The following is a 13,139-nucleotide window of genomic DNA, read 5'->3' as shown; positions in this document are numbered from 1 at the left end:
ATATTAAATATATGCCCAGGTCCTCTGTCAAAGGTCAAGTCCTCGCGGACTTAGTCGCAGAATTCGCTGAACCCTCTGTAGAAACAATAACCGAGAAGAAAGACATGGATGGAAAATCGGTTGGCACAATTTCAACAGGGGAGACCTTGCGCTGGAGGGTCTACCTGGATGGCGCGACCAACCAAAGAGGATCCGGAATTGGGCTAGTTTTAATATCGCCCGACGGTATTGCCATTGAGAAATCGTTGAGACTCGGGTTCTCGGCTACGAACAACGAGGCCGAATACGAGGCCTTACATCAAGGGATGACGATGGTTCAAAAATTGGGCGGAAGGGTAATGGAAGCATTCCCGGACTCCAAATTGGTCGTTGGCCAAGTGATGGGTGAATTGGAAGCTAGAGATGTCAGAATGCAAGAGTATCTCGGACGAGTCAAATGCCTACAGTCAAATTTTGAATCCTTCAATCTGACGCAGGTTTCTAGGAGTGCGAACACCCATGCAGACTCGCTGGCCACTCTCGCCACGACCTCGGCACATGATCTGCCGCGAATGATTCTTGTCGAGGATCTAGTCCAAGCGAGTCCCATTAGAAGAGACCCGGCTCAGGTCCATCAGATTAGAAAGAATCCCAGCTGGATGGACCCTATAAAGAACTTCCTCAAAGACGACACACTACCAGAGGGAAAACTGGAGGCCGAGAAGATACGGAGGAATGCTCCTCGGTTCTGGTTATCGGAAGACCACAAACTATATTGGCGCTCCTATTCTGGGCCGTACCTACTTTGTATACATCCAGAAGAATCCGAGTCCTTACTTGAAGAGTTATATGAGGGGATTTGTGGAAGTCACACCGGAGGGAGGTCGCTAGTGCACAGGGCGCTCACCCAAGGATACTGGTGGCCGAACATACAAAGAGAGGCCCAAGAATATGCAAAGAAGTGTGATCAATGCCAGAGATTCGCCCCAAATATCCACCAACCCGGAGGGGTCCTTAACCCCCTCTCCAGGCCCTGGCCGTTTGCTCAGTGGGGTCTTGATATTGTCGGTCCTTTCCCCAAAGCTGCAGGGAATAAGCGATACATAATAGTTGGAACCGATTACTTCACCAAATGGGTGGAGGCTGAACCTTTGGCCAACATTAGGGACGTGGATGCCCAGAAATTCATCTGGAGGAACATTATTACCCGCTTCGGAACTCCCCACACATTCATCTTGGACAACGGTCTCCAATTTGATAGCAAGAACTTCAGGGAGTATTGCTGGGAGTTTGGGATCACTAACCGGTACTCCACTCCCGCCTACCCCCAAGGAAATGGACAAGCCGAGGCCGTGAACAAGGTCATAGTGAATGGACTGAAAAAGAGGTTGGATGAGGCAAAGGGGAGATGGGTGGAAGAGCTCCCACACGTCTTATGGACCTATCGAACGACGCCGCGACGGTCAACTGGTGAAACCCCCTTTTTGATGACCTCTAGGGCTAAGGCCGTGCTCCCAATCGAGAACAGCTTTCCCACACTGAAGTCGAACTCCTTTACCCCAAACAACAACGATGAGTTATTGGGGAGAAGTCTAGATTTAGCCGAGGAAAGAAGGGAAAAAGCAATGATCCATATGGCCTATTATCATCAGAAGCTAAGACAAGGATATGATGCTAACGTAAAACTGCGACCTTTAGGTCCAGGTGATCTCATGATGAGAAAGATTCGCGGCAGCGCAAAAAACCCCTCTTGGGGCAAGCTGGGGCCCAATTGGGAAGGATCGTATCGCATCACATCTGTGGCCGAAATAGGTGCTTATTATCTAGAAGACTTGGATGAAAAAACTGTACCTCGCCCGTGGAATGTAAATAACTTAAGAAGATATTATTATTAATAAAAACAGCTTTGCCTGTGTTTTGTTCCATGATCATCGCGTACCCACTGATCTATTTACATCTATACAAGTTTTAAACAGAACCTAAGTCTTGCATGGCTCCTCGGACCACAAACTTAGGGGAAATTATTACTTATGACATTTATACAAGTTTTAAACAGAACTTAAGTCCTACATGGCTCCTCAGACCACAAGTTTAGGGGAAATTATTACTTATGCAATCTATAGAAGTTTTAAACAGGACCTAAGTCCTGCATGGCTCCTCGGACACAAACTTAGGGGAAATTATTACTTATGACATCTATACAAGTTTTAAACAGAACATAAATCCTGCATGGCTCCTCGGACCACAGACTTAGAGGAAATTATTAGTTATGACATCTATACAAGTTTTAAACAGAATCTAAGTCCTGCATGGCTCCTCGGACCACAGGCTTAGGGGAAATTATTACTTATGCAATCTATACAAGTTTTAAACAGAACCTAAGTCCTGCATGGCTCCTCGGACCACAAGCTTAGGGGAAATTATTACTTATGCAATCTATACAAGTTTTAAACAGAACCTAAGTCCTGCATGGCTCCTTGGACGACAGGCTTAGGGGAAATTATTACTTATGCAATCTATACAAGTTTTAAACAGAACCTAAGTCCTGCATGGCTCTTCGGACCACAGACTTAGGGGAAATTATTACTTATGCAATCTATACAAGTTTTAAACAGAACCTAAGTCTTGCATGGCTCCTCGGAACACAGGCTTAGGGGAAATTATTACTTATGCAATCTATACAAGTTACTTAGAACTCTTGTACAATTTCGAGGTACGTGCGCAGTCTAGCATTATTACAACCATTATTCAAATTCGCTGCACGGCATTCTTCTTTCTTATTCGTTTATATTTATTTATATCATTGCAAACGTTAAATAGAGGGATAGTGTTAGTAAACATCCGTAGAAAACGAAGAGAACATTCTATACTAATATTCCGAGGTCAATACAAAGAGAGGTATTTACAAAAGAACAAAAATAAGACAACTCTCATTCAAAAGAAAAAAAAAGAAAAGAGTACAATAATTAAAAACCTAAAAGCTAAGCCTCAGCAGGAGGATCCTTTTTCTGCTCTGGCTGAGGAGGAGAAACCTCGGAGATGGAGTCCTTGGCAGGATCTTTGGCTTTATCAAGCGAAGGGATGACATCAGGCACAACCAAGCCCTGCTCAGAAGCTGCTTGAGCACCATCAGGATTCTCTCGGATCTCCTGAGGGTAGAAGACCTTCTCAGGCAATCTCAGCGCCGAATCTGCAGGAATTCCTGCAGCATCAAGGGCATGAGCCCATGAGATGCTGCAGTAATCCCTGCACACCTCGGGAATTTCCTCGGAGAGCCTGGCCTCAGTTTCTTGAATCCCGAGCTGATGAGCAGCTTTCTTTTCAACCTCTGCAGCCTCTCGGATCAGCTGAGCCTCTTCTTTAACCCGTCGTATCTCCTCCTCAGCTTTCTGCAGAGTGGCCTTAAGATCTAGTACCGTCTGCTTTTCAGTGGCAAGACTAGTCTCAGTTACATACAACTGTTGGCCCTGATCCTCCACTTGGGTTTCAGCGCTCTTCAGGCTAGCCTCAGCGCTCCGGCGCTATTTCTCCGACTCTTTGAACTTCTCCGCAAGTTCAAGGTTCTCTTGCTTGAGGGACCCCACGGTCTTCTCCACCTCTGTCCGAGACTGGACCTCGGCTTCAGCCAAGTTGCAGTTGCTGCGACAGAACTCCTCAGCCACAAACACCTGCTGAGTGATCTGCCAACAAAACAAAATAAAAATTGTGTTAGAATGCAACAATGTCTGATGACTTAATGAAAGGGTAGAAGAATGACTTACCATCGCAAGGTCCCTCTTAAGGGATAGAAAGAGCTCGGGCTGGGAGAATCGCCTGTAGGCCTCCATGTCCTAAGGAAGGAGCACTGGCTGCTCCAGGGCCTCAGCTATGTAACCTGCTCTGCCCCTGTTATATTCTCAGACTGAGGCAGTATAGGGGATAGCGACCCCGTCTAACTCCAGCTTCGGACTCCATACGCGTGGATTAACGCGCACTTCAGCCCGATTCTCCTCATCTCGACTTTCCATGGAATTGGCCCTTTTACTCCTCTGCCCCCGAGTGGTTTTTTGACGCTTGGCCAGGTGGGGGGCCACTTCACCTTCCTCAGGAATGTCAATCGGCCTTTTCTTTTTCAGGTCCGGGTTAACCTTGAGGCCAAGGTTGGCAGATCACTCAGCCACAAACACCTGCTGAGTGATCTGCCAACAAAACAAAATAAAAATTGTGTTAGAATGTAACAATGTCTGATGACTTAATGAAAGGGTAGAAGAATGACTTACCATCGCAAGGTCCCTCTTAAGGGATAGAAAGAGCTCGGGCTGGGAGAATCGCCTGTAGGCCTCCATGTCCTGAGGAAGGAGCACTGGCTGCTCCAGGGCCTCAGCTATGTAACCTGCTCTGTCCCTGTTATATTCTCAGACCGAGGCAGTATAGGGGATAGCGACCCCGTCTAACTCCAGCTTCGGACTCCATACGCGTGGATTAACGCGCACTTCAGCCCGATTCTCCTCATCTCGGCTTTCCATGGAATTGGCCCTTTTACTCCTCTGCCCCCGAGTGGTTTTTTGCCGCTTGGCCGGGTGGGGGGCCACTTCACCTTCCTCAGGAATGTCAATCGGCCTTTTCTTTTTCAGGTCCAGGTTAACCTTGAGGCCAAGGTTGGCAGATCACTCAGCCACAAACACCTGCTGAGTGATCTGCCAACAAAACAAAATAAAAATTGTGTTAGAATGTAACAATGTCTGATGACTTAATGAAAGGGTAGAAGAATGACTTACCATCGCAAGGTCCCTCTTAAGGGATAGAAAGAGCTCGGGCTGGGAGAATCGCCTGTAGGCCTCCATGTCCTGAGGAAGGAGCACTGGCTGCTCCAGGGCCTCAGCTATGTAACCTGCTCTGCCCTTGTTATATTCTCAGACCGAGGCAGTATAGGGGATAGCGACCCCGTCTAACTCCAGCTTCGGACTCCATATGCGTGGATTAACGCGCACTTCAGCCCGATTCTCCTCATCTCGGCTTTCCATGGAATTGGCCCTTTTACTCCTCTGCCCCCGAGTGGTTTTTTGCTGCTTGGCCGGGTGGGGGGCCACTTCACCTTCCTCAAGAATGTCAATCGGCCTTTTCTTTTTCAGGTCCGAGTTAACCTTGAGGCCAAGGTTGGAAGGAACCTGAGGGGCAGCTGGAGGAAGGTCCTGGGCCTACGACTGAGCAGGCACTTTCGAAGATTGACCATTTCCTCAGTTGGACATCAATTTTCGTAAGGTTTTTCCTTTGCCAGCCATGTTGTCTACTTCCTCGTCTGAAGAATCGTCCGAGCAGGCTATAATAATCAGAGCGCCGACCACGGAGTTTCGATCCTGCTCTCCTTCAGGGTCCAAGAGCTCGATTAAGCGGGCTTTATCAACCTCCTCTTCAAAATAGAATTCGTCTATCTCCTCCTCAAGAGAAAGACGAGATGATTTGGTCTCTCCTTCAACTGGCGCAGCAACTTCAAGGTTGTCTGGTGGAGGCAGTTGCGCGGCCGGTGGAGGATCCCGAACACCAGGTAGCATGACTGGCTTAAGATCTTCTCGGGCCAGAAACTTAGGCTTGGATACGTCAATCCTAGCCAACCTGGGACTACCAGCTCTGATGGCGTGGCCAATGGCTTGGAAAGAACAGGTTAGTGGTTGATAGCCCAAAACCAAATGACACGCGCGTAACTGCCCGTCCTCGGCAACGTAGATTTCTGACCTTAGAAGATAGTTCAAGGCCGGAACGTTCACGTGGCTCAGCTTGGGAGCAACTAGAGCTCTATCTGCAATACAACTGAGAAGGAGATTAGAGTTAAACTACACAATTTATGACTCAAGCAAAAAAGGGAGTGAATCCGAGGAGCTAAACCCCCTCCCTAAAGAAGTGGCCCTAAAAGCGCCGCACCTGGAATTCCTACCCGAGTTGGATAATGAAAACCATCGCTCCATTCTCCTGAGGCAATGAGGAAGTCATCCTTCATCATTTTATTGGATATGAGGAGGCAGGAAATTAGCCTAACCATCTCGAATCGGGATTTAAGGTAATACCCTCCCTTCTCGAGGTAGTGGCACTCGTACATGTGAACCACATCATGCCAGGTCAGGCCTAGACCCATTCGCTCGTTCAAGATATCTATGCAGCCTAATACCCTGAACATGTTTGGAGCGCACTGGTGTGGTGTCAGCCTATGGTGGAACAAGTAGTTCCGGGTAATCCTATGCATGGGAAGTGTTATTCCTCCTTGTATAAAGGCAATCATAGGAATGACCACTTCACCCACGTCTCTATCTAGCAATACTCCTTCTGGGGGACAGTATCGTAGAACCACCCCCTGCGGGATGTGGTATTTTGCCCTAAAGGCCTCCATGGCAGCCGAAGTGTCTACTAGGTCTTTGAATCTACCCATCTAGGCTGAACTGGAGGGACGGAAATAAAAACCGAGGAGAAAAGTAAAATCCGAGGAGAAATTCGAAGCGACACAACAAACGGAACTTACGGGTATCTTCACAAACGACCAGTGAGATGCTTGAAAATCTCTTCTAGGAAGGACGTTTCGCGGAAACGACTATGCAAATTTGAAGAACGGAAGTGCTCGTAGATTTCTGGGCGCTGGAGCTCTCTGGAGTTCTCTGGGCTTCTGGTGTGCAGATAAAAAAGAAAAAATAAGCTTCTTTGGCGCTTTATATAGCAAGAGAGAGAGAGAAAATCACTCCCGCTCAAAAATTCAGGGAAAAACGCTGACCGTCAGATCTACACCTCGTTGTTGGATGAAGGAGACATAAAGCTGCCTGGAGTAAATGGCCACGCCTCGTAAATTGTGGCGCGTCAAAAGTAACCGCCCGCACGCGCGGACCAAGACCTCATTAATTCCATCCTTTGTAAATGTCAAAACCCTGATTTTCTCCTCAGAAGGAGATCAAAACCGGAGTTTTGAGGGGCTATTGTGGGGACCGGCCTAGAATAATAGGTTGGCTGGGCCTTGGGCCCTGGGCCCGTCCGAGGACCATTCTGTCCGAAGAGACGTCGCGGCCCAGAATCCTTGCTTAGGCCCACTGGAGCAAAGAGAACATGTCCGAGGAGTAATTCCTCCTCGGACGTTCTAAAATCCAGGTCAAAGGTACATCCCAGCTACTGTAGTCCTTCCTCCAAGCACGTAAAAAGAAAGGAGTCCAAAAATATCCCAGCAAAGGCTGTCACTACCACATTAAATGCACCACAGCTACTCTCCTGGCCGCATTAATGAAGAGAAGACCCCTGAACAGTGCTACCTTGGTCACTGCAACTCACAAAGAACTGATAAGGGTGTCTGATGGGACAGGTGCTCAAGTAGGGGTTTGGATGATCAACAAGTGTAAGGTCCAGATGATAAAAGAGGGCCTATATAATATGTAAGAGTTCCCCAAGAGAAGGAGATGGAGGAAAAAAGGAGAGAAGGAACGGAGGAGCAAAATTTCACTGTACGAATGCATACCCATGAATAAAATTCCCCCTTTCACATTCACTTTCTTAATTCTTGTTTCTATATCTCCTGAGCTCATGCAACGAACCGTTTAAACCAACTGGAACCAAGTTCTTCAGCCCACACTCTACAAAAATTCATTGTTGGGACCTTTTGGGCCAAAGCCTGACCATCCAAGATCGGGCCAACTAAAATCGTGTCCCCAAAATTATATTTTAAAATAGATTATTATAAAAATCTATTCCAATTTTCCAAAGCAACAACCATTTTTTTAGACTAAAGTAAAATTTGTCGTGCGTCCTACCATGAATTTAATTAGTGGGACCCACAATTATGTGAGAGAAAAGAGTATGCATTTATAGTATTCTGGAAGTATATAATAATTACTCTTGTCGTTAACACTAATTAATCGATTTTGGTATGAAAAAATTGATTAGTTTTTTTTTTTTTTTTTTGATACAAGATAGAAATTCTACTCTAGCCTAATTTAAGCGTATATGTGTGTAAAGCTCCCTCCTGGGGACTTAAACCCTGGCCTTTGCCTCCTACATCCTATAAGCACTTATACTTATGGAGTGACCATCACACTAATGGTGTGCGGTGGTTGAAAAAATTGATTAGTTTCAAATGGTTTGGAAGTAGCTTTTAATAGATTTGAAATAATTTATTTGGACTTAAAGTCAAATAATCTATATAAGTAGCTTTTAAATGGGTTATAAATACCTTTCAATTGAGATACTTGGTACAAAATTAGAGTGCATAAATCCAATTAGAATGATACTTGGCAAAAAGTTAGAATATAATTAAATTCAAATTTAGATCTTTTTTTTTTTTTTTTTGATAAGCAAATTTAGATCTTTTATTGAACTTCTACGTCATTATATTAGTTGTATAGTTGCAGTGCGGAAAAATTTGACGATTTTTTTTCTTGTTAAAACTTATTAGTATTAGTCTCAAACTTTTCTTAAAATGATATGATTATTTTCTAGTATAGTTGATACAATATTTTATATTTTCGGTAAATTACATAGTTGATCCTTATCATTTATACCATATGTCAATTTAGTCCCTAACCTTTTAATTGCATCAATTTGGTCCATAATCTTTCAATTTCGGGTCAATTAGGTCCCTACAGTTACACCTTGAATGGTAAAACTTGATGTGTCAAATGGAGTAATAAAAAATAATTTTTTATGCCACATCAATCTTCAACTATATCGCTACATCAGATTAAAAATAAATAAACCCAATTTTTTTTTTTTTTTTTTTACACGGGAGATCAGAAATTTCAAACCAACAGAAGTAAACAAATTGAAATTTTAGAGATAACCCAACTCTTTAATTTTTTTTCTATTAATCGAAATTCAACATCCCAATCCAAAGCATAACCATAAAAAATAATAATAATAATCTGCAAAACCCAAGTTGTCAATTCACTTATAGACTTTGAAAACCTCTAACGAATCTGGAATAAGCCTGGGTACCACCGTGGCAGCATGTGACAAAGAGCCTCCTTATCAATAATTATCATCGTCATCATTCATCATTAAGTCTAGGGAATGCAATTGGGGAACTGAAACCTCAAAGAATTCAAGCTTGGAATTGAACCAAATGCAAAACACGTGGATTGTGTTGTGCTAGTTGGAGTAGTATCTTTGGACAAAACAATGAAAACATTGGCCCATCTGGGCTTCCATGCCCACCCAACCAAAACCCTGACAAGAACTATGAAGCACGGGTGCGTTTCGGGACTCGGGTGCGGGTGCGGGTGCGGGTGCGGGACTCGGCAATTTTTGAAAAAGGTGGGTGCGGGTGCGGCAGGACTCGGCGATTAAAAAATTATTAAAAATATTTTTATAATATATGTTTAATATATTGCTAAGCATACTTTTACTTTTTCACATTATATAAACAAATACCAAATTTAAGAGCAATAGTAGATAACAACTAAAACATGATGTTCATAAATTAAATATAATCCATAAGATTGAAACTAAAACATTCCATGATGTTTGGAAATTAGAATACAACTCATAAGTTTGAAACTAAAACAAAATAAAAGATAATTAACAAGACAATCAAACACAAATATCATCATCCTCAAGATCAATAGCTTCACTTCGAACTTCACTTTCACTAGTAGTAGCACTAGTGTTAACATTCCCAATAACTATAGCCTCCAACTCTGGCTCATCAAGTGTAAGAGCTGCATTCTCAAGAATTCCAGCTCCTCCATGCATGTCGCTCTCATTCCAAGAGTCTCCTGCAATATCCCACATCTTTGTTGCGGTATGTATGTACTCTTCATTGCGCCTTGACAAGAGTCGAAGATTAGAATGCACATATACCAAATCCTCAGCGCATGCATGAGCCATTTTGTTTCTTTTTAAGGAATGAATGAATTTGTACGTGCTCCAATTTCTCTCAGCACATGAGGATGAGCATGGTTGTCCAAGAAGTTTAAGGGCAAGGGTTTGAATAGTTGGAAATGCGGAGCCATGGTATTGCCACCAAACCAAAGGTAGTAAGGTCCACCTATCCGTCAAGGCACTTGGTGAAGGAAACCTCCCTCCTGAAAATTTAGCAAACTCATACTTCACCACCGTTAAGTCATTCTCATCTTCAAAGTATCGCTCCAAACACTTGCTTCTTTCCATAGAAATTTCATGATCCCGATGTGGAGGGATGCGTTTTGGATTCTCCGAAATCCATTCAATGGAATAATACCTAGTTAAAGATTAAAAAACAAATATAGATCAAATGTGTGTTTTACTAAAGGGTGAACTAAGGAAAATAGATAATAAATGTACTTACTTAGGATTTAAGGAATGAGCCAAGCAATGTAGTGGAGTAGAATTTTTAGTCCACCGATCAATGAGTATATCATACACCACAACCCAAAATGAGCTATATTGATCATCTTCCAAGCCTTCATGTCGATATATCACTGCTTTCACCTTCTCTATCATGGAATCCCACATCTCATACACAAGATGAAGACAAGGCTTATCTGTGTCGGCTATTCGTAGCATATCATAAATGGGTGCCGTGAATTCAAGGATATAATCAATATTATCCCACCAAAGATCACTTAGAATCATATCTTTCACCTTTTGAGCTTTTCCAACGTCATCCTCCCTATAAGAAGCCCATTGGTCACTAATAGCCATGGCTTGAAGGCATCTTTTTATCAACTTCAACCTTTTCAATGTTACAACCACCGAAGCAAACCTAGTATCAGCAACTTGGAGCAATTTTAATGGACAAAATTCATTAAACATTGCCAACCTCATAGAATGGTTCATGATAAAAACACGTATGAAGGATGCATCATCAGCAACACGTGTAATCCAACTACATTCCTCATATGTAACTTCATTCTTTTCAGTGTTTTTTGCTGCACAAATATTCTTCAAAGCTAGATTGAGAGTGTGGACAACACAAGGTGTCCAAAATATTTTTGGATACTCACCCTCAATAAGAGCTCCAGCAGCCTTCATCACATTTGCATTATCAGTGATGACTTGGACAACTTTTTCATGTCCAATCTCTTTGATAGCATCCTTCAACACCCCAGCAATGTAATGCTTATCTTTGAACTCACCTGACCCATCAATTGCCTTTATAAATACTGGACCCCCATCTGATACAGCCATAACATTAATAAGAGGCCTCCTTTGTGGATCTGACCATCCATCAGAAACTATACTTACACCATTTTCAAGCCAAGAGTCCTTAATTGGTTTCAAGAGTCTTTCAACATGAGCTCTTTCCTTTTGCAAAAGTGTTGTTCTCAAAGCATTGTATCCAGGAGGAAGATAACCCGGAATGCTATGAGTAGCAGCAAATGCATAGAAACTACGATAATGTGGGTTCCTTGCAAAGTTAAACGGAAGCCCACCGGTGTAAAACATCCTAGCAATTCTACTATCTAAATCATGTCTAGCATTATTCTGAAATGCTTTCTCCAAAGTAGTATTCATAGTCACCTTCCTCCTCTTAGCATCAACCAGATTTGTACTATGACTACTATCACTCCTTTCTTGTCTCCGAAATGGGGAAATAGGTATCCCACGGCCTGGGGGAGGTGGGGGTAAGGGAATTTGACTTCTCTGTTCTTGCTCTAACTTATTAGCCTCAACTTGATCATGCATTTGCTGCATTTCCAACCTATGACTCTTTGACACATTACGGCATGCTCTAATACCTTTGCCAGAAATTTGTAATAAATGAGCCTTAACCCTAGAATAGGATCCCATAAAAACTACATCACAATAGTTGCACTTAAAATATGTGTTTCCACCAGATTTAACAGATGCACCAGCCGGTTTTTCTACTTTAGTCACATACTGCCAAAGAGGAGATTCAGCATTTGACACTTCTTGTGAACTTTCTGTGCTATTAACTTCGTCCATTGTAAATTCAATAGATTCAATTTAACCTACAAATAATAACTATTAACTAAATAAATTAATGATAAATCAAACCAAGTTCACAACAACAAAACACAGCAGCCAGGTTCACAGCAAAAAAATACAAAACCACAGAACCAAAAAAACCATTTAACTCCCACAAATAACCTACAAATAATAACTATTAACACAATAAATTAATGATTAATCAAACCAAGTTCACAGTAAAAAAAACACAGCAACCAGAACACAGTAACCAGGTTCACAGCAAACAAACACAGAACCCTTTAACTCCCATAAACCACAAATCACAAATCACATGTTAACAAAACCATTTAACTCCCACAAGAAATAATTGAAAAAACAAGTAAAAAAACACAGCAAGCAGTCAAGGATATAAATTTTCAGATTCAGAGAGAAATTGTAAAGAACAAAGAACAAAAATTCAAGAAAAGAGCAGAGAGAGAGCATACCTGAAAGCTGAAGCAATGCAGTGCACACAGCACTCACAAAATGCTCAAAACGCAGAGAATAGAGATGAGGGAGGGAGCACAGTGACAGCACACAGAGAAGGGAGATGAGGGGCGGAGTGAGGGAGGGACTTTGGGAGTGTTGGACGAAATGTTAGGGTTTGAGGGGGTCTGGGTACTTTAGGTTTAGTCATACGGTGCGTTTTGCACCTTTTTTTTTTTTTTTTTTTTTTATTTTCGGCCTGACTCGGCCGTTTCGGCCGATTGGCCGATACAGGGCCCGATTCGGGCCCGGCGTGGACGCGGCACGACGCGGCAGGGACGCGCGGTCTGCGGCGTCCCTCCCGCGTCGCCGCGTCCCGCCGCGTCGGACGCGGGTGCGCGACCCTGGGAGCCGCGTCCGTGCATCCCAGGACAAGAACCACTACCCAAAGAGGCACTATGAACATCATCAACTTGCTTAACACATCAAACTATTGTGGGTCGCTGCAAAATTTCCGATAAAACCGAAACCAAAGCCATTTTCAAACCAATCCAAGAAGACCCAGATGGGCAAAAACACATAAAAATCGAAACAATAAGAAAAACCCTTGATTTAATCGGATTGGTAAGCGTGAAAGCACAACGATTACTTAAGGGTTTGAACATAAATTTTGGATTTTTTCAAAATTTATTTTTAATTTGACTTGGCGGTACAATTGGCAATTGATATGAAAAATTATTTTTTATTATTCCATTTGACACATCAGATTTTCTATCTGAGGGGATAACGACAGGGATCAAATTGATATGACACTTAAAGATTTGGGACCAAATTGATACAAT

At 43.0% G+C, this 13,139-nt stretch overlaps 1 protein-coding gene across 1 annotated transcript; it reads right to left on the bottom strand.

The window, feature by feature from the left end:
- Nucleotides 1-9,510: 9,510 nt before the first annotated feature.
- On the bottom strand, nucleotides 9,511-11,847 carry LOC115980543. Its single transcript, XM_031102775.1, has 2 exons — nucleotides 10,247-11,847; nucleotides 9,511-10,159 (listed from the first exon to the last, which is right to left on the bottom strand). The coding sequence occupies exons 1-2, from the start codon at nucleotides 11,845-11,847 to the stop codon at nucleotides 9,511-9,513; spliced, it is 2,250 nt and encodes a 749-aa protein (XP_030958635.1).
- Between the last annotated feature and the right edge of the window lie 1,292 nt (nucleotides 11,848-13,139).

Source organism: Quercus lobata, chromosome 3 (genome assembly GCF_001633185.2).
Source record: "Quercus lobata isolate SW786 chromosome 3, ValleyOak3.0 Primary Assembly, whole genome shotgun sequence".
Taxonomy (NCBI): domain Eukaryota; kingdom Viridiplantae; phylum Streptophyta; class Magnoliopsida; order Fagales; family Fagaceae; genus Quercus; species Quercus lobata.
Note: the sequence above shows the minus strand (reverse complement) of the source record. Positions and strands in the feature narration are given on the sequence as shown.